General features: G+C 37.2%; 2 protein-coding genes across 2 annotated transcripts; one reads left to right on the plus strand and one right to left on the minus strand.

Moving 5' to 3' along the window:
• Positions 1-1,400: 1,400 nt before the first annotated feature.
• LOC131005471 (purple acid phosphatase 2-like) lies at positions 1,401-18,363 on the minus strand. The gene is made up of 9 exons (XM_057932468.1): positions 17,170-18,363; positions 16,667-16,870; positions 16,408-16,519; positions 15,672-15,884; positions 9,452-9,468; positions 9,223-9,361; positions 8,312-8,532; positions 3,299-3,420; positions 1,401-1,834 (listed from the first exon to the last, which is right to left on the minus strand). The coding sequence occupies exons 1-9, from the start codon at positions 17,332-17,334 to the stop codon at positions 1,642-1,644; spliced, it is 1,386 nt and encodes a 461-aa protein (XP_057788451.1). The 5' UTR covers positions 17,335-18,363; the 3' UTR covers positions 1,401-1,641.
• On the plus strand, positions 4,166-5,413 carry LOC131005472 (uncharacterized). Its single transcript, XM_057932469.1, has 2 exons — positions 4,166-4,820; positions 5,141-5,413. The coding sequence occupies exons 1-2, from the start codon at positions 4,247-4,249 to the stop codon at positions 5,173-5,175; spliced, it is 609 nt and encodes a 202-aa protein (XP_057788452.1). The 5' UTR covers positions 4,166-4,246; the 3' UTR covers positions 5,176-5,413.
• Positions 18,364-19,257: the final 894 nt, after the last annotated feature.

Below are 19,257 nucleotides of genomic sequence, written 5' to 3' on the forward strand. Positions count from 1 at the left end.
ATAAGGCGCATGAATGGGTCAATGGTGGAGAGAGTATTTTATTTCAACAAAGCGAATGGGAAATCGAAATGAGCACTGCTACTGGACCATGCTAGCCCTTTTATTTCCATCCGTGGGCCCATATAAAGTTCAATTTGTCCACGGCCCCTATTAGTGAAATATTGGGCGAAACTCATCCCAACTAGTACAATATAAGATCTAACAAAATCATTTTCGAATTGAGTTTCTTTGGATTTTTCTATGTTCACTTTTGCAGTAAACTCTCTAGCACTTTTTGGCAGAAAGTGGACACATAGATTACGTGAAATCATTAACTATTTATCATATTGTTTTAATTATCAAATTTTGTAAAACGAATTAAGATCTAAATTCAATTATATTTAACAAATCTGTACCTGTGTTAGTGTATAATAAGTTACAAATACATCGTCCATACAATTTGAAGGGGCCGGGTTGCCTAGGGGCAATGGTTCGGCCGGAACTTTTGAGGTTGTCTTTCCGTCCCTTCTCCGTGTCGGTTCGTTGGTACGTTTCTTCTTCTTTGGGTGTTTTGTTCCCTTTTGTGAGGGTTTTTTGTTCTTTTTTTCTTGAACTCTCTTTCCTGAGATTCGCCCCTTAGTCTGCGCGTGTGCTTTCAAGGGATTTCAAATTATTTTTTTTGAATAAAATTTCCATTTCAGCAGTATCGTTTACAAATTTTAATTTGTGATACGATTTTACATAAGTTTTTCACTTATTTCACGTATTCCTCGAATCTTTAGTGGAAAAATAAATTTATTTGGCTGAGATTACGCTGGAATCATTTTGGAACTGAATTTCACTATTGTCATAATTCACTTTTTTAGTAAACTTTCATACAATATTTTAAGGAATAAAAAAAACTAGGAATATAGGAATATATAAGGTGTAGTTTAACAAAATTGAGGCAGGACTCTTGAATGTGGCTCTGCAACTAGGTGATTGTATTAAGTGGTGTAGTTCATTGTTCAAGTTCACGTGAAGAATCACATATTTTGATTTTTAGATCGAGCGAGTTTAATATTTTTGTATGAAAAAATTAAATGTCTTTCTCGTCTAAATATTGTACTATTAATAACACAACAATGAGATCCGAGCCGTATACTGCAATTGATGATGTTGATTAATACATTCATATATAATATGATGTTGATTAATACATTCATATACTGCAATTGGTGATTGTATTAAGTGGTGTAGTTCATTGTTCAAGTTCACGTGAAGAATCACATATTTTGACTTTTAGATCGAGCGAGTTTAATATGTTTGTGTGAAAAAATTAAAAGTCTTTCTCATCTAAATATTGTACTATTAATAACACAACAATGAGATCCGAGCCATATACTGCAATTGATGATGTTGATTAATACATTCATACATAATAATAAACACAATTATTAAATCATTTATATACAACTCATGCCGCCAAACAAAGAGAGTAAAAGTTGCAAAATCTGAAAAAATCCAACACTTATTCTTTTCCCTCTCCCAAAAACGTTTTGAGAAGAGCGAAAAAAAAACTTATTTTCCTTCATTGTTCAAAATACTACCAACAACATTTAAAAGAAAAGGAAAAAAAATTACACATTAAAAAGAACATAAAATAAAGCACGATTTAATCGATCAAAGGGAATCCGATTCATCCACGGGATCCCAGTAACGATTGCGGAGCCACATCGAATCAGCTTTCACGGCAAATCCGTCGTCGTTTCGATGCCAGCTGTAATAAGCATGCGTTTTGTTCTTGATGTCTAAAATCGCATGTCCGTAACTCGACTCTCGAAAGGCCGAATATTCTGGTTGCGGCACTGTCACACTGAATATATACAATTTTTTAAAAATTCAGCACGCCAATGATTTAAATCATTTTATTTTGGTATTGAGTTAATTATAACAAATAACACAACTTTTACTTATGCTCTTTTTTATTCTCGCGTGACTTTAAATAAAACGTTGCAAAAAAAATTTTTTGATCAGAAAAATAAGTAGAACTAATATAAATCGGTACCAGAGGTACCAAGGCAGAAGCCTTAAAACATTTTACAAATCAGGTCATTGGAGCACCACGCATCCAAATCCATCGCATCATCAACAATCTCAAAAATCCTATTCCAAGACCAAAGCCTAATCTTGATCTCCAAAACAAAATTTTTACTATTCCACTGTTTACCACTAAAGCGTCTCTCGTTTCTTTTTTTCCACTAAATAGAACGTTGCAATTACATCATCACTTTTTAACTTTCCCCTTGAAATCTATCCGATCGACCTATGTTGCTAGAATTAATGGGGTTGTTTTATTGACGAGAAGAGGTAGTTTTATTGTTAAAAAATTTAGGACGTTATAATTGCACAAAAAAAAAAGATAGAGTTGTAAGTGTCTCATTTTGAAAGTCAAAACTACAAATTAAAACAAAAATATATATACTCCCTCCGTCCATTAAAAATAATTCTAGAAGAAGACGACACGAGTTTTAACGAAAATGATTTAGTTTATTGTAAGTGGAGAAATGATCTCACTTAATATTTTTTTTTTTTTTTTTTTTGATCTCACTTAATAATAGTAATCATTAATTGTATTGTGAGTGGGGAAATGAGTCCACCATGTGATAGAAAGTTTTCAAAAGTAGAAAGAGACTAATTTTTGTGTACATTTCAAAATGGCAAAAAAGAGACTATTTTTTGTGGACAGAGAAAGTATGTTATTTATCAATTTATACTATATCTAGCGTAATTTATACTCCCTCCATTCCTCAAACACCTTCCTAATCTATTTTTGGAAATAATTGCACCACTATTACTCTTATCATCTTCACTTTTTTATGGGACTCGTTCTTCACTCATCTAATACACAACTATTTTTTATTAAAATTCGTGTCACCCTCCCTTAGAAAGATGTTCAGGGGACGAAGGGAGTATATATGAAATTGAATTGATTGTTTTAATAGATACCATAATATTTCCTCCGTATCGTAAAAGTATTCTCATTTTTCTTTTTCATCTGCTCCACGAGAATATATACAATCTATTTTTGAACATGACTTCACCAATAATCCCTTATTTTTTATCCTCACTTTTAACACTTATTCATAATTTTATCAATATGGTCAACAATTATTTCTCCACTCGATTCACAAAAATGAACCCCTTTCTTCAATCACAACACAATCACCTAATTAATTAAAACACATGTTAAACAAACTAAACATGCTCTTTCGAAACAAAAGGGGTATATAATTGGCTAATTAAATTAAGAAATTCAGTGTATATATATAGTGCTTACTCGTTTGTTAAGCCCTCAATATTTCCTCCATCGCCAATTGTAACATACACAGGAGCCGAGGGGTCAGTTTTGGGCCTGCACTCTCCCTTCACAATCTGGTAATCAACATTCGATATCCGCTTCTGCACCCACAAAATGAATTGTTGGAAATGTATCTTCACTGTGCATGCACACACGATTGCTCCTTTCATTATCCTAGCTGGCTAGTTAGTTAGAATTTGCAGCTGTATTGCATGAGTGCATGAGTGTTTATATACCTCTTGCTGTACTCTTTTTTTTTATCAGAAGATAATGAGAGAAAAGTTTCTTTTCCACTTTTCGGTTCTAGCTTTTTCTTACTTTTCCAACATGGTATCCAGAGCATAAACCTTCCGCTGTTTTCCGATCTGTTTTCCGATGGCCCCTAAGCCGCAATTTCCTCCTGTTCCACCACATGAAGATCAGTCCAGCCCCTATTATTTGTCCAGCAGTGACAATCCTGGTGTGCAGCTGGTCACACAACAACTCAACGGATCCAATTATGTGAATTGGAATCGCTCCATGATGACGGCACTAACGGCGAAGAACAAACTTGCGTTTGTTGATGGTACCATCGATCGACCGCATCCGACTGAAGCGATCTATTCTCAGTGGCTCCGATGCAATAGCATGGTTGTTTCATGGTTGCGCAACTCTGTCGTGCCTGATATTAGCTCAAGTCTTATGTATCTCGATGATGCTTCTCTAATTTGGAACGATTTGAAAGATCGCTTTGCTCAAGGGAATGTTGCTCGAGTTTATCAACTCAAACAACAACTTCTCACCCTAAAGCAGGGGTCTGATGATGTAGGAGCTTACTATACCAAGCTCCGCATTCTCTCGGATGAATACAAGGATTTTCAGCCCTCACGTTGGTGCACTTGCGATACTTGTCGATGCCATAGCTCGCGCAAATGGTGTGAATTCCAGATGCAAGAGTGCTCAATGCAATTTCTCATTGGATTAAGTTCTGTTTATTCGCAGATTCGATCTCAGATTATCTCTTCTCTTCCTTTTCCTTCCTTGTCAAAGATTTTTGCATTGGTTCTTCAGGAAGAAAGGCAGAGGTCTATTGATTCTGTATCAACTCCAGCACCTCCTATTATCAGTGAAATGCCTGGATCTATAATTAATGCAGCAGGTATTGGTCGTGGCAAAGGAGGTAAGGGCAAGTTTCTTTGTACTAACTGTGGAAAAACTAACCATACAGTGGATAAGTGCTTTGAGATCATAGGCTATCCACCAGGATATGGCAAAGGCAAAGGGAAATCTACTGGTTTTTCTTCTAATGGTGCTCGATCTGTGAATCAGCTGAGTGCTGCTGATAATACACCTTCACATCAGAGCACTACTTTATCTACTGCAGATATGGCTCAGATGATATCCTATTTGCAAAGTCAGATGCAAGTAGCTGGATCTATGACTACTTCCGCTCCTACTATGAATGATGTGAAGACTCATGGTCATAACTCCACCTCTGCTGGTGCAAGTCCTCCATTCAGTGGTACGATTTCCAATCATCCTTTCATTTGCTCTATTTTTCAGCCTTCTGTATGGTTGCTTGATACAGGAGCAACACATCATGTGTGTAATGACCCTGCTCTCTTCACTAAAACATCCATATCCACAAATACTCATGTGAATCTTCCCAATGGTAGTAATGCTCCTGTCACTTGCATTGGCACCATTGTTCTTTCCTCTACACTTGAGCTTACTTCTGTACTTTGTGTACCTTCCTTTTCCTATAATCTGATCTCAGTAAGCTCACTCACATCTTCTACGCAATGTTCAGTAACTTTCACACCTGATACTTTTGTGATTCAGGGAGCTTCTCAGGGGATTGTGATTGGGAAGGGTAGCAGAGTGGGCAATCTCTATGTGTTAGATGCTTCTTCAGTTTCTGCAAATCCACCAGTCCATACTCCTTCTCCTCCAGTGTCCAATATGGTGTCAACTGATACATGGCATCATAGATTAGGGCATTTATCTTTTAGTAAACTCCAGTTGTTGTCTAAAACTTTATCTCTTTCCAATTGTAAAAATACTCTTTGTGAGATTTGTCCATTGGCTAAACAAAAGCGTTTGTCATTCTCTGAATCTCAAACTGTAGCTCAGAATATTTTTGATTTGATCCACTGTGATATATGGGGACCATATCCAACACCCACTGTGCAAGGATATGTTTATTTTCTCACAATTGTTGATGATCATTCAAGATTTGTTTGGACCTTCTTAATGAAGCATAAATCTGATGTTAAAGAAATTCTCACCCAATTTTTCAATACCATACAAACTCAGTTTGGGAAGAGTATCAAAATTCTTAGATGTGATAATGGTCCAGAGTTCAATTTAGGAGAACTATATTCTAAATTTGGCACTCTCATTCATCATTCCTGTGTCTCCACTCCTCAGCAAAATGCTAGAGTGGAAAGAAAGCATCAACATCTCCTTAATGTAGCTAGGAGTCTGCTTTTCCAATCCCATTTACCTGTCACCTATTGGGGAGATTGTGTACACACTGCTTCTTATCTCATTAATAGAACATCATCTTCAGTTCTTCCACATAACACCACTCCTTTTGAAATGTTATTTGGGAAACAACCATCTTATTCACATTTAAGGGTTTTTGGGTGTTTGTGTTTTGTCTCCACTTTAGACAGACATAGGTCAAAGTTTTCACCTAGAGCTTCCAAGTGTCTGTTTCTGGGCTATCCACCTGGTTACAAGGGTTACAAGGTGCTGAATTTAGATACTCAGCAAGTGAGCATTAGTAGGGATGTGATTTTTCATGAAAATACTTTTCCTTACTCTCATCTTCCCTCTTCATCTTTTCCTGAGCCACAATTCACTTTTCCTATAGAATCTGCTCTTCCAACTGCCAAAACTACTGCTAATTCTGCTCCTACTTCATCTAGTCCTTCCATGGCCATTCCTATTTCTGTTCCTGCATCAGCAGCACCTCCTCCTTCTCTTACTACAAAATCTGGCAGAACTAGCAAGGTTCCTGCTCATTTGTCAGATTATGTATGCAACTCTATTACTTCTTCTCCTTATCCTCTCCATAAATACATCTCCTATTCTAGACTTTCCTCCTCTTACTATCGATTAATCTGCTCTCTCTCTGCCATTCCTGAACCTTTCTCCTATCATCAAGCTTCCTTGTATGCTGAATGGAGGAAAGCTATGCAGGCTGAGTTAGAGGCTCTTATTAAATCTGACACTTGGTATGTCACCTTATTACCTCCCGATAAGATTGCCATTGGACGCAAATGGGTTTTTCGCACTAAATTCTTTGCAGATGGATCTCTAGATCGGTATAAGGCAAGAATTGTTGCCAAAGGGTATACACAGCAGGCTGGTATTGATTATCTTGACACCTTCTCCCCAGTGGCAAAGTTGGTTACTGTCAAGATGATGCTTTCGTTAGCTGCTATTCATGATTGGTCCCTCACACATCTTGATATCAATAATGCGTTTCTTTATGGTGATTTGTCTGAGGATATTTACATGGAGCTTCCTCCAGGCCTCCTTGATTCAGAGGGGCAATCTTATCCTCCAGGATCAGTGTGTAAGCTCAAGAAGTCTTTATATGGCCTCAAGCAGGCCTCGAGGCAATGGTATATCAAATTTTCTGAGGCACTCAGTGATTTTGGATTAGTTCAGTCAGCTTGTGATCACTCATTCTTTTATAAGAAGGAAGGCTCAAAATTTTTGGGTCTTGTGGTTTATGTAGATGACATATTGATTACCAGCAATGATGATGACTTAGTCTCTTCTTTCAAGCAGTTTTTGGGTCAGACTTTTAAATACAAAGACTTGGGAAGACCTTCCTATTTCCTTGGTTTGGAAATAGCTCGCAATAATCAAGGCATTTATCTTTGCCAAAGGAAGTATGTATTAGACTTACTCAAAGATACTGGTTTAGTCAGTTGCAGACCTGCTTCTACTCCTATGGAGTCAGGTAAACATTTGACTTTAAATGAAGGAGCTCCTCTGTCAGATGCTTCTTCTTACAGAAGACTTATTGGAAGGCTCTTATATCTCAGCTTAACTCGACCTGATATCACATTTGCGGTTCATAATTTGAGCCAATTTGTCTCTAAGCCGTGTGAAGGTCACCTTACTGCAGCTGAACGTGTCTTGCGATACTTGAAGGGTAGCATTGGGCACGGTCTTTTCTTTGCCAAAGACTCTAATCTTAGCTTATCTGCCTTCTGTGATGCTGATTGGGCTTCATGCCCTACCACCAGAAAATCAGTTACTGGTTTTGCCGTTTTTCTTGGCTCTTCACTTGTTTCTTGGCGATCAAAGAAGCAAAGCACGATCTCTCGTTCTTCGGCTGAAGCAGAGTATCGCGCTATGGCACAAGTATGTTGTGAAGTCACTTGGATACGTAATCTTTTACTTGATTTTGGGATTCCGCAGAGTAAAGCCACACCGCTTTACTGTGACAATCAAGCTGCAGTATACATCTGCAACAATCCGGTTTTTCATGAAAGAACCAAGCACATCGAAATCGACTGCCACACTGTCCGTGAACGATTCCAGCAAGGTGTTGTGCAGCCACTACATGTGAAAAATACCTTGCAGCTTGCAGATGTTTTGACTAAGGCATTACCTGCTCCGGCCTTGCATAACATCATCCGGCCTTGCATAACATCATGAGCAAGATGGGCTTTTCCAGCATTTACGCTCCATCTTGAGGGGGCGTGTTGGAAATGTATCTTCACTGTGCATGGGTGCATGCACACACGATTGCTCCTTTCATTATCCTAGCTGGCTAGTTAGTTAGAATTTGCAGCTGTATTGCATGAGTGCATGAGTGTTTATATACCTTGCTGTACTCTTTTTTTTTTATCAGAAGATAATGAGAGAAAAGTTTCTTTTTCACTTTTCGGTTCTAGCTTTTTCTTACTTTTCCAACATGAATCATTTAATTTCAAGAAAATGTAAATTTTTGTAGAGAGAGAGAGAGATGGGGCGTAGTGAAGTTACATATCGTTCGTAGGCATGGACATGGCCAGCAAAGACAATATCAACTTTGTATTTAACAAACCAGGGCTCATAGACAACTCTCATGGTTTCAGCTTCCATATAGTGATAATTGTAGCTGTTATACATTGGGGCGTGGGCCATCACAATCAGCCATGGCGTCTCCTTCCTCTCCACTTTTTCAAGCTCCTGCTCCAGCCATTTATACTGTGGACTGTACTTGCCTACACCAATCTCGTATTTACAATATTACTTTTAATCAAGTAGCTCCTTCTGATATAAATTAAAAGCAAAAGACACAACTCCATGCACTTTTATTTTTCACTTTACTAGGTCCTTCACTCTTTATACAAGGCATTCGTCTCACTATGAATATTTTTATTTTTGTACACTAGCTACCTTGTCACAATGACAATCCCCTTACTTTTTATCTCTATTTTTAATAAAGTGGGATCCATTTTTCATTTACAATACACTTTTATCTAATAAATTTTAAAACTTGTGTCACTTACAATTAAATGTTCATATTTTTGTGAGACGAATGGAGTATGAGTATATATGTTCACAATATTATTTAAAATAAGGAGTGAAACATCAATGGTAACTCAATATAAGTACAGAAAAACCTATATAAATTAATACCGGTTGGATCGTGATCAATTTTATCATTTTAAGTAAGTACTATTAATTAATTGATAATTTAAAAAAAAAAAAATGAAGCCCTTTTGACAATTTTCCTTATTATATTTCTATATAGTATCTTGCATTTAACATGTAATTGCACTTGACCTATAAAATATCTGAATAAGTGCAACTACTTTATAAATTTACTTTAAATGAGTTTGTACGATAACTTAATCATATATGGAGTATAATATTTGGAGAGAGAGTAATATAAGATGATGGTACGGTACCGCATGCGGAGTAAGAAGAGAGCACAATGATATACGCGGAAGCTCTTTTGATTGAGTACCAGAGTGGTGAGCTACTGTTTGATGCTCTATACGGTGTTGGGTACCGTTGTTTGAATGGCTTGAATGTTTCTTCCTCACCCTGCGCCCACACCCACATATCTCATCATCTCAATTTATCTACTCCATTTATATTCTCTCAATTCACATGATATTTTTCTAAAATGCTCACAATTTCAGGTGCGAAATCAATATCTGTTAGAACCGGGTACACGATCGAGATATTACAAAATAAATATTTTGAGATAATACAACTCAAATTAATTGAAATATTACAAAAGAAAATTAATTTGAGAAATTACAACTGAAATAATTTTATACAACTGAAATATACTGTATAAATAAATTATACGTATAATAAGTCGAGTCGAGATGAATCTCTTCCCGCAAGAAGATTATCGCCCCGGTAGTGCTCTTCGGTTTAGGCGTATCTTCCCCAAAGGTAAAACGACTTCGTCTCGTCGGATGTAGCACCACAATCCGGCGAGCTCCGGCGAACTGAATAAGGATCGAAAACTGAGCTAGAGGTGGAATGCAGAATGCAGACTATTTTGTGAGTTGTGAGTTGTGAGTTTTCAGAGTGAATTCTAAAGCTCACCACACACCCATATTTATAGGTGTTAAACCGAGTGTGAACGGATCGGCAGTCAACTCCGGCGGCTGCGGTAGGTGGCCGCAATCGTTGAACGCAGAAGTTGAAACAGTCAATTCCGGCGGCTGCGGTAGGTGGCCGCAATCGTTGAACGCAGAAGTTGAAACTGATTTTCCCTCTTCAACATCCAAACTTTGACATACAATATCTCACTCACCGGAAATCGGTTTTGAGATTTCAAGTATATCACGTTGATCTACTCGAGATGTAGATTAACATCCAATTATTATTTTAATTAAATAATAAATATTTAATTAAATAATAATTTTCAGATTTGGCATAAAACCATATTTCCAACAATCCCCCACATGAGTGAGAAATCAGTATGCGTATGTATGCAGACATTTAGCTCAGTCTTCTTAAGAAACAACATTGCTTTTGGAAAGGTAGCTTGTGGCTTTGAACCTGCCATAGTCAATATTATCGAGTATACCGGCGGCCTAGTGGATTGTGTTCCTTGAACTAGTCCTCCTCGGTGTATACTTAGTCAACAATATTGACACAATATTGCTTCAATCCTTATTCGTTCTCACGTTTGTGTCCATTACAGGCCTTGGAACACCTCTTTGGATTCATAAGTGTTTCAATCGAAGCGGCCCCACTTCACACTTACATAGGTGACTCTTAACTCAAGTATCCTGCTATACTTGTCCTCTTCGAGGAGTTCTAGAGTCATTAAAAGTCAAAGACTTAACCTCACCACGTGCAGGTTTCCGAACACTCACTGTTCTACAAGGAATAGGCAATTCGAGTGTTCAACACACGGATTTTCATAACTTAGTTGTCCCATTGAACCAAGTTCTTGGGATCCTCCAGTCATCATGGTTGGGTTGCCACTATGATTATCCTTAATTTGTGGACTTCAAACCCATTCCCCCTAACAGTTTATACATTTGATCTCGATGGATACTTTTTGTCAAAGGATCCGCTATGTTATCAATTGATCTTATATAATCAATTGAGATAACTCCACTAGTGATCAAATGTCTCACGGTATTATGACGTCGACGAATATGTCTCGACTTACCGTTATACAAATGGTTTTGTGCTCGTCCGATAGCAGCTTGACTATCACAATGAATTATCACGGACGACACAGGTTTCGACCAACATGGAATATCCTCGAGGAAATTTCTAAGCCACTCGGCTTCTTCACCAGCTTTATCCAAAGCTATGAATTCTGATTCCATGGTCGATCTAGCAATACATGTTTGCTTCTTGGATTTCCAAGACACAGCACCACCCCCCACAGTGAATACATAACCGCTCGTTGAAAACGAGTCTTTGGCATCAGATATCCAATTTGCATCACAGTACCCTTCAAGTACAGAGGGTTCCCTAGTATAATGAATCGCATAGTTTTGAGTATATTTCAAATATCTCAAAACCCTTTCAAGAGCTTTCCAATGTTCATTACTAGGGTTAGCTGTAAAGCTGCCCAACTTGTTGACCGAGCATGCTATATCGGGACGAGTGCAATTTGTTAGATACAACAAGCTCCCAATAATCTTCGCATATTCTATCGCGTCAACAGGTTCTCCCTTGTGTACACTCAAATGCACATTAGGTTCCCATGGTGTCTTAGCTATTGGCTTGTCAAAAGCGTTGAATTTCTTTAACACTTTCTCAACGTAGTGAGATTGTGTTATAGCAATACCATCAGGTCTTCTTAGAATTTTAATTCCAAGGATAACATCAGCTAAGCCCATATCTTTCATACTAAAATTTTTACTTAGCATGCCTTTGGTTTCTTGAATCACTCGGGAATTACTTCCCATGATGAGCATGTCATCTACATAAAGACAAACAATAACATATCCGTTATTAGAATTCTTAATGTAGATACATTTATCGCACTCATTGATTCTGAATCCATTTGACAACATTACACTGTCAAATTTTAAATGCCATTGAAGCGGTGCTTGCTTCAACCCATATAAAGACCTTTGAAGTTTGCATACTTTGTGCTCTTGCCCAGGTACTACAAACCCTTCAGGTTGCTTCATATATATTTCATCTTCCAACTCGCCATACAAGAACGCAGTTTTCACATCCATTTGGTGAATCTCAAGATTGTGCAAGGCAGCAATAGCGAGAAGCATCCGAATAGATGTTAGTCTGGTCACAGGTGAATAGGTATCGAAGAAATCGTATCCTTCTTTCTGCCTGAAACCTTGAACGACAAGTCGGGCTTTGTACTTATCTATAGTACCATCAGATTTGTACTTCTTCTTTAGGATCCATTTGCATCCTAAAGCTTTACTTCCAGGTGGTAGATCCACTAACACCCAAGTATGATTCTGCATAATAGAATCAATCTCAACATCGATGGCTTCTTTCCAGAGAGTTGCATCTGAGCCAGACATAGCTTCTTTAATCGTCACTGGTTCGCCATCTAGCATTAAGACAACATAATCCGGTCCATAGACATTAGCTTTTCTAACTCGTTCCCCACATCTTGGTTCTACATCCATAGGTTTAGACCTTGGTCTTTTCCTATTAGGTGGTACAGGATTAGAACTTGTGGCATCATCTACTTGAGTAGAATTACTTGCTACTTCCATAGGTTTAGAACCTGTAGCATCACCATCAACTCCATCATTAGAGTTCGATGTACCTTTATCCTTGTGAGGATAGATATTTTCAAAGAATATAGCATTCCTTGATTCTATCGTTGTCCCAACATGTATATCAGGTATCTCCGATCTGTGCACTATAAAACGATAGGCACTGCTATTAAGTGCATGACCAATGAAGATACAATCCACCGTTTTAGGTCCTATTGTAACTTGCTTTGGTAAAGGCACTTCTACCTTGGCTAAACACCCCCACACTTTGAGGTATTTATACGAAGGTTTCCTTCCTTTCCATAGCTCATAGGGAGTTACATCTTTCCCTTTGAGTGGAATCTTGTTCAAGATATAGTTGGCCGTTAAGACAGCTTCCCCCCACATGTTCTGGGGTAATCCTGAACTAATCAACAAGGCATTCATCATCTCCTTAAGAGTTCGATTGTTGCGTTCAGCAACGCCGTTAGATTGTGGTGAATAAGGAGCCGTCGTTTGATGTATTATACCACTTTCGTTGCATAATTCAGCAAACGGAGCTACATATTCTCCACCTCTATCACTTCGAACCATCTTAATTCGACATCCAAGTTGATTCTCGGCTTCATTTTTGAAGTTTATAAAAGCTTCAATAGCCTCATCTTTACTTTTCAATAAGTAAAGGTAACAATACTTTGTGCAATCGTCTATAAAGGTGATAAAGTACTTCTTGCCACCTCTAGTTTGCACGAACTTTAAATCACAAACATCGGTGTGAATAAGTTCCAAAGGTTGAGTGCTCCTTTTTACCGATTTAAACGGTAACTTAGCCATCTTGGCTTCAACACAAACTTCACATTTTTCTTGTGAGTTGTATTCATCAACTTTTAGTAAATTCATTTTTACTAATCTCTTTATAGCATTTAGATTAACATGTCCAAGTCTACAATGCCATAAATCAGAACACTCAATCAAGTAAGCAGAAGAGGTTGATGCATCTTTATTGATTTTAGCCTTGGCAGGCTTACAAGCTCTTACTCCAAGTTTGAAAAGTCCTTCGGAGGCATAGCCTTTCCCTAGGAACTTTCCCCACTTGCGTATTACAACATAGTCAGATTTGAAAAACAATTCAAAATCCTTATTCGTAAGCCTAAAGCCCGAAATTAAATTCTTTCGGACAGTTGGAGCGTGTAATACGTCTTTTAATGTGATCTCCACGCCCGACGTGAGTTGAAGAATCACATCTCCCATGCCAAGGACTTGGGATGTCCGCTCGCTAGCCTCCATTATCGTTTTGTTTTCCACTTCCTTGTAGTTGTGGAACAACTCACGATTTATGCATATATGGACGGTAGCGCCGGTATCCACGAACCAAGCGTTCGGGTTGTCCACATGATTCACCTCGGAGATCATGGCAGCAAAGTCATCGTGGTTCCAATCGTCGAAGTCCTTCTCGACGTTGTTCACGTTGCCATTTGCTTTCTTCCGCTTTGGATTGCGGCAATCCTTAGCCATGTGACCTTTTTTGTCACAATTATAACATACACCATCAAACTTTGATGGTTGACTACCGCCTTGTTTCCCTTTACCCTTATTATTAGGGTTAGGGCGACCACGTTTATTGGAGGGACCGCCTTTCTCGGTGAGATTGGCCTTTGCCTCCATCGGAGCTTTTTCCTTTTGATCACGACTTCTCACGTGATCCTCCATTTGAAGCTTGGATAACAATATCGGCACGGACATCTCCGAGCGCTCATGCTTCAAAAGGTTTTGAAATTTCCTCCAACTAGGAGGTAATTTCTCTATGATGATTGCAACGAGCAATGCATCCGCCAAGGGCATCCCTTCGGCTTGAACCTCATGTGAAAGATTTTGGAACTCTTCCACTTGGTCCATCAATGGTCGGGAGTCAACCATTTTATATTCCAACCATTTGGCGACAATATACTTGGTAGTATTTGCCTTGTCCACTTGATATTTCAAATCAAGGGCCTCCCACAATTGTTTCGTGGTTTCATGAACCTTGAAAACACGGTAGAGCCGTTCGTCCAGAGACATGAGAACGGTGTTACGGCACAAGTAGTCGCCGCGGCACCAGTTCAAATATCCGGCACGAATTTCTTGGCTTGTCTCCCCTTCCCCTTCACTCGGGGTTGGAGGTTTATCCTCCATTAAGAATCCGGCAAACCCCACGGTTGTGAGGTAGAATAGCATCTTCTCTTGCCAATATTTGAAGTTCTTGCCTGAGAACGTTGATGGTTTCTCGGCAAGACCAATAGTTCTAGATGTTGACGATGAAGCCCCCGTTGATGCAAACGAGGAAAATATTGACGACGTGGTTGAACCGATGGTTGCAGAGGTAGTGGAGTCGTCCATATTGATGTCGGTGTGAGCCATTTCTCGAACGTGTATCAGAGGCAGAGAAATAATCTTCTTGCGATTGTTAGAACCGGGTACACGATCGAGATATTACAAAATAAATATTTTGAGATAATACAACTCAAATTAATTGAAATATTACAAAAGAAAATTAATTTGAGAAATTACAACTGAAATAATTTTATACAACTGAAATATACTGTATAAATAAATTATACGTATAATAAGTCGAGTCGAGATGAATCTCTTCCCGCAAGAAGATTATCGCCCCGGTAGTGCTCTTCGGTTTAGGCGTATCTTCCCCAAAGGTAAAACGACTTCGTCTCGTCGGATGTAGCACCACAATCCGGCGAGCTCCGGCGAACTGAATAAGGATCGAAAACTGAGCTAGAGGTGGAATGCAGAATGCAGACTATTTTGTGAGTTGTGAGTTGTGAGTTTTCAGAGTGAATTCTAAAGCTCACCACACACCCATATTTATAGGTGTTAAACCGAGTGTGAACGGATCGGCAGTCAACTCCGGCGGCTGCGGTAGGTGGCCGCAATCGTTGAACGCAGAAGTTGAAACAGTCAATTCCGGCGGCTGCGGTAGGTGGCCGCAATCGTTGAACGCAGAAGTTGAAACTGATTTTCCCTCTTCAACATCCAAACTTTGACATACAATATCTCACTCACCGGAAATCGGTTTTGAGATTTCAAGTATATCACGTTGATCTACTCGAGATGTAGATTAACATCCAATTATTATTTTAATTAAATAATAAATATTTAATTAAATAATAATTTTCAGATTTGGCATAAAACCATATTTCCAACAATATCATGATTGCCTGCTGTCCAAATCCAGGGTTGATAAGCATTCTTTCTCTCTACAAATCTTCCCCATGTATCCCACCTATTGTTGTCGTGATTCGGATACTTGTCTGCGTACGACAAATCTCCAACAAACAAAACTGCTTCCCCTTTGCCCGGGTTCGACTCGTAATGACTTAACGTCGAGTTCGAGTCATATGTCTGCCCCAAATCCCCTGCAAACAAACTCCCATATCCATTGCTCAATTCCAAAATTATATTTTAACATTTTAAGTTCTTATTAAATGTTAATACTTTTGATATCTAAGCATAGGTAGGGTGCAAATTATGTATGACTAGCTTGACAAGAAAAATGTTTGTGGAATTTTAAAACTTAATAGACTAGCAGCCGTTTTCCCAAAATTTTGCGCAAACCTCTCTGAGATGAAAAGTCTTTTTTGTGCAATTCCAAATGTGAAGTAAGTCTCCTTATCTTCGTGGTGAAACTGAATACTTGAAATTCAACAGACCCTTTATTTTCTTCGTTTTCTTTTTGAGAAATAATCGAAATTACTGAATTTTTTACCATAAAAAAATGCTCCTTTTTCCTTGTCCAGATATGGATTTTACCGATCAGTAATAATAATGCTATTAGTTTTTGGTGCTGACATACTCACCTAAGTGTTTGCATAAAAATTAATGTTTCTTCGTTAAATAAACATTTAATATAATATAAATAATTTTGCATAAGTGTGTTACCTATAAGACCAAATGTGTAGGGAACATCGGGACCAACGGGGGGAGGAGTCTTGAACCAGAAAGTCCGCACCGTGTGGCCGATGCCCACTTGGTAGTAGTATTTCGTGTTGTACTGCCACAAATTAATGAGATTTTTTTATTTATTTTTTTGTAAATAACTCATAATTCAAATGCTCATCAACATTAATTAAAAAGGTTAGAAGTGGTGATAATTGGGAAGACAATAATAAAAAAAATAATAATTAAAAAAATGAGTAACCTCCAAATTTGCTACGGTACAATGATGGATGTAACCAGATTTGTAGGTATAGTATTTGTAGGTTGTGAAAGTTCCCTTGGCCGTTAGTTTGTGACTAGGGCTCTTCTCACTCCAATACCTCACTACATTCGAACCGGGCTCCGCAGTCGTCACCCAAGATACAATAACGGCTTTTCCGACATGGTCTCCTTGTGTTAAATGAACCTTCATATTTAAAATTGCTATTAGCAAAAAAAAAAAAAAAAAAAAGACGCACTCATAAATTGATTCTTTAAGTGACAATTAAATTTCGACTTATTAACTAGAAGAGAAGTGTATTACTATCAATAGGTTGCGCTTCATCATCGTATTAAATGAACCTTACTGAAATAAACTTATATTCCCATGCACTTAATTAATGACCTCATTTGTATATTTATAAAATAATCGAAACACACTTTGAAAGAGAGAAAAAAGAAAGGAGAAAAAAAAAGGTTTTATATACCATTGTAAAGAGCGTTTACCTGTTGGGGCGCATTATAGCCCGGAGGCACACGAAAAACGTCGCTTGTTAAAGGCATATCGACGCTCTCTTCGAGTTTCCTCACAAAACGACTTGTGATTCCCCCATGGCACACGTTAGCAAACAGGCTCAAAACCAGCGCCACAACGGCTAGAAATGAAGCCATATTTTTAATTTTGGGATTGAGAAATGAAGAGGCTGTGCATGAAGGTTTTGCAAAGTGTATCTATTTATAGAGACGCAAAATTGTCACGACATGGCAAAATCATTTCGAGCACGTGGTGGCATTTTCGAAAAATCTCAGTTGTTCCCATTGGTGACTTTGTCACCAAAGTCATGGGAAAAGACAAAAACTTATAATTGTAAAATAAATCAAAAATATATAATTTTGTGTGACTTTGGTTGGCTAACTAACCCAATGTCATGAGAATGGCATCGCCATGTGGCACTCTTTTATTGGTGCCATTTAATTATATATTAATATATCTTTTAATTTTATACTATAAAATAGAAAAATAATTAGGTCATGTGAATGTCACCGATGGGAGTAGAAATAAGACAAAGTTGGGTTGTGTATTTTAAGGAGAGAGAAATACATATTTTAATTGAGGGTTGGGTTGAGGGAAAGTCACTGATGGGGATAGTCGAATTCATTATGGAGACAATTATATACTTTATTATGTATATTAATTAAGGATTGTGAGACAATTATAAATATTCCACCGGGTCAATTAATTGGCACAAATTAAAATTTGTATCAGACAAACTTATCTAAAAATTTATATTTTGATGACACATATTTGTAATTTTATTGGCTTTTATAATTAGATCCTAATATTTTTAGGGCAACTTAATCCTACTTTATGTTGTTTAATTCTGATCCAACTTTATGTTGATTTATTTCATTCAGAAAATTGTAAATCCAGTTACATCCTATAATAAATTAGTCTTCATCTTATACCCAAGTGCAAATCCATGCATATATTATTTTTTCATCCAATTACATCCTCTTGCTTTCAATATGGTATAGATTAGTTTTCTGAGAAACACCTTTGTAAACAACTAATAAAAGTGGATGTTTGTTTTCAGCTGAATGACTCAATTTTTAAATACGGTTTATACCGTTTTTGGAAAATCATAATTTCTTTTACGTACGTACACAAAATCAAATTGAGTACACACAAACTCTTAGAAGGTGTTGGGTATGATGTAATGAAGGAAATCTAGAATGATGATTTTTACCATCATTCAATTGCTTTGTTTGATATGTCTTATAATTGAGAAATAGTCATTTCATCCCCACCCTACCCTACGTATTAGTCACTTTTAATCCTCTTGTATTTGTATTGTTTGATCAAATTGTTCATGTATATCTTATTATTTAATCAAAGAATTATTTAAAGAAACTTTTAAAACGAGGAAAAGAATTTAGAAAGAGAAAAAAATTTGAAAGATAAAATTATTGAGAGAAAATGCTAGAGAGAGAGAAAGATAAAAATTTCTAGACAGAGAGAATTTACAGAGACAAAACTTTAGAGGGTAAATTTTAGGAAGAGTAAAATTCAGAAAGACAGAAATTGTCAAGAGAAAAGATGCTAGAGAAAGAAAATTTACAGGAGAGAAATTTTTAGAGAGAGAAGAAATCTTAGCGGAGATAAAAATTTAGAGGGAGAAAATTGTAAGTGTTTTTTTTTTTTTTTTTTTTTGAGAAAGAAGAAAATTGTAAGTGTTAGTGAGTAAAAATGCATGCCCATATTTATACCTTCTAATTAAAAATGATCATTATATATAAAAAAAATGTACTTTATTTAGATAAGAACAATTGTGTAACAAAGTGTTAAGAAATTTATACAATTATTGACTAAGGATGTTGATATCGATCAATTCAATGTGATATTTGGGATTCATGAATTATGAAAAAAAAAATCATTTTTCCTCAATGAAATCTAATTTCCTACAAGAAAAAGCAGATAGTCGATCGAAAAAGTAGTCTTCGAGGAAGTAGACCCGATCCAAAAAGTAACATTTGGTGAGGTAGTCACCCCTCCAAAGACTACTTTTTTGACCTATATTATCAATTACTATAATT

Source organism: Salvia miltiorrhiza, chromosome 1, assembly GCF_028751815.1.
Source record: "Salvia miltiorrhiza cultivar Shanhuang (shh) chromosome 1, IMPLAD_Smil_shh, whole genome shotgun sequence".
Taxonomy (NCBI): domain Eukaryota; kingdom Viridiplantae; phylum Streptophyta; class Magnoliopsida; order Lamiales; family Lamiaceae; genus Salvia; species Salvia miltiorrhiza.

Coding starts and splice junctions, on each gene's coding strand:
- LOC131005471 (XM_057932468.1), bottom strand. CDS start 17,334: ATGGCTTCATTTCTAGCCGTTGTGGCGCTGGTTTTGAGCCTGTTTGCT. Junction 16,520..16,666: donor GTACCGTAGCAAATTTGGAG/GTTACTCATTTT, acceptor AATTTGTGGCAG/TACAACACGAAATACTACTA. Junction 1,835..3,298: donor ATTGAGGGCTTAACAAACGA/GTAAGCACTATA, acceptor GTATATATTCAG/TGTGACAGTGCCGCAACCAG.
- LOC131005472 (XM_057932469.1), top strand. CDS start 4,247: ATGCAAGAGTGCTCAATGCAATTTCTCATTGGATTAAGTTCTGTTTAT. Junction 4,821..5,140: donor TGCAAGTCCTCCATTCAGTG/GTACGATTTCCA, acceptor TTTGTGATTCAG/GGAGCTTCTCAGGGGATTGT.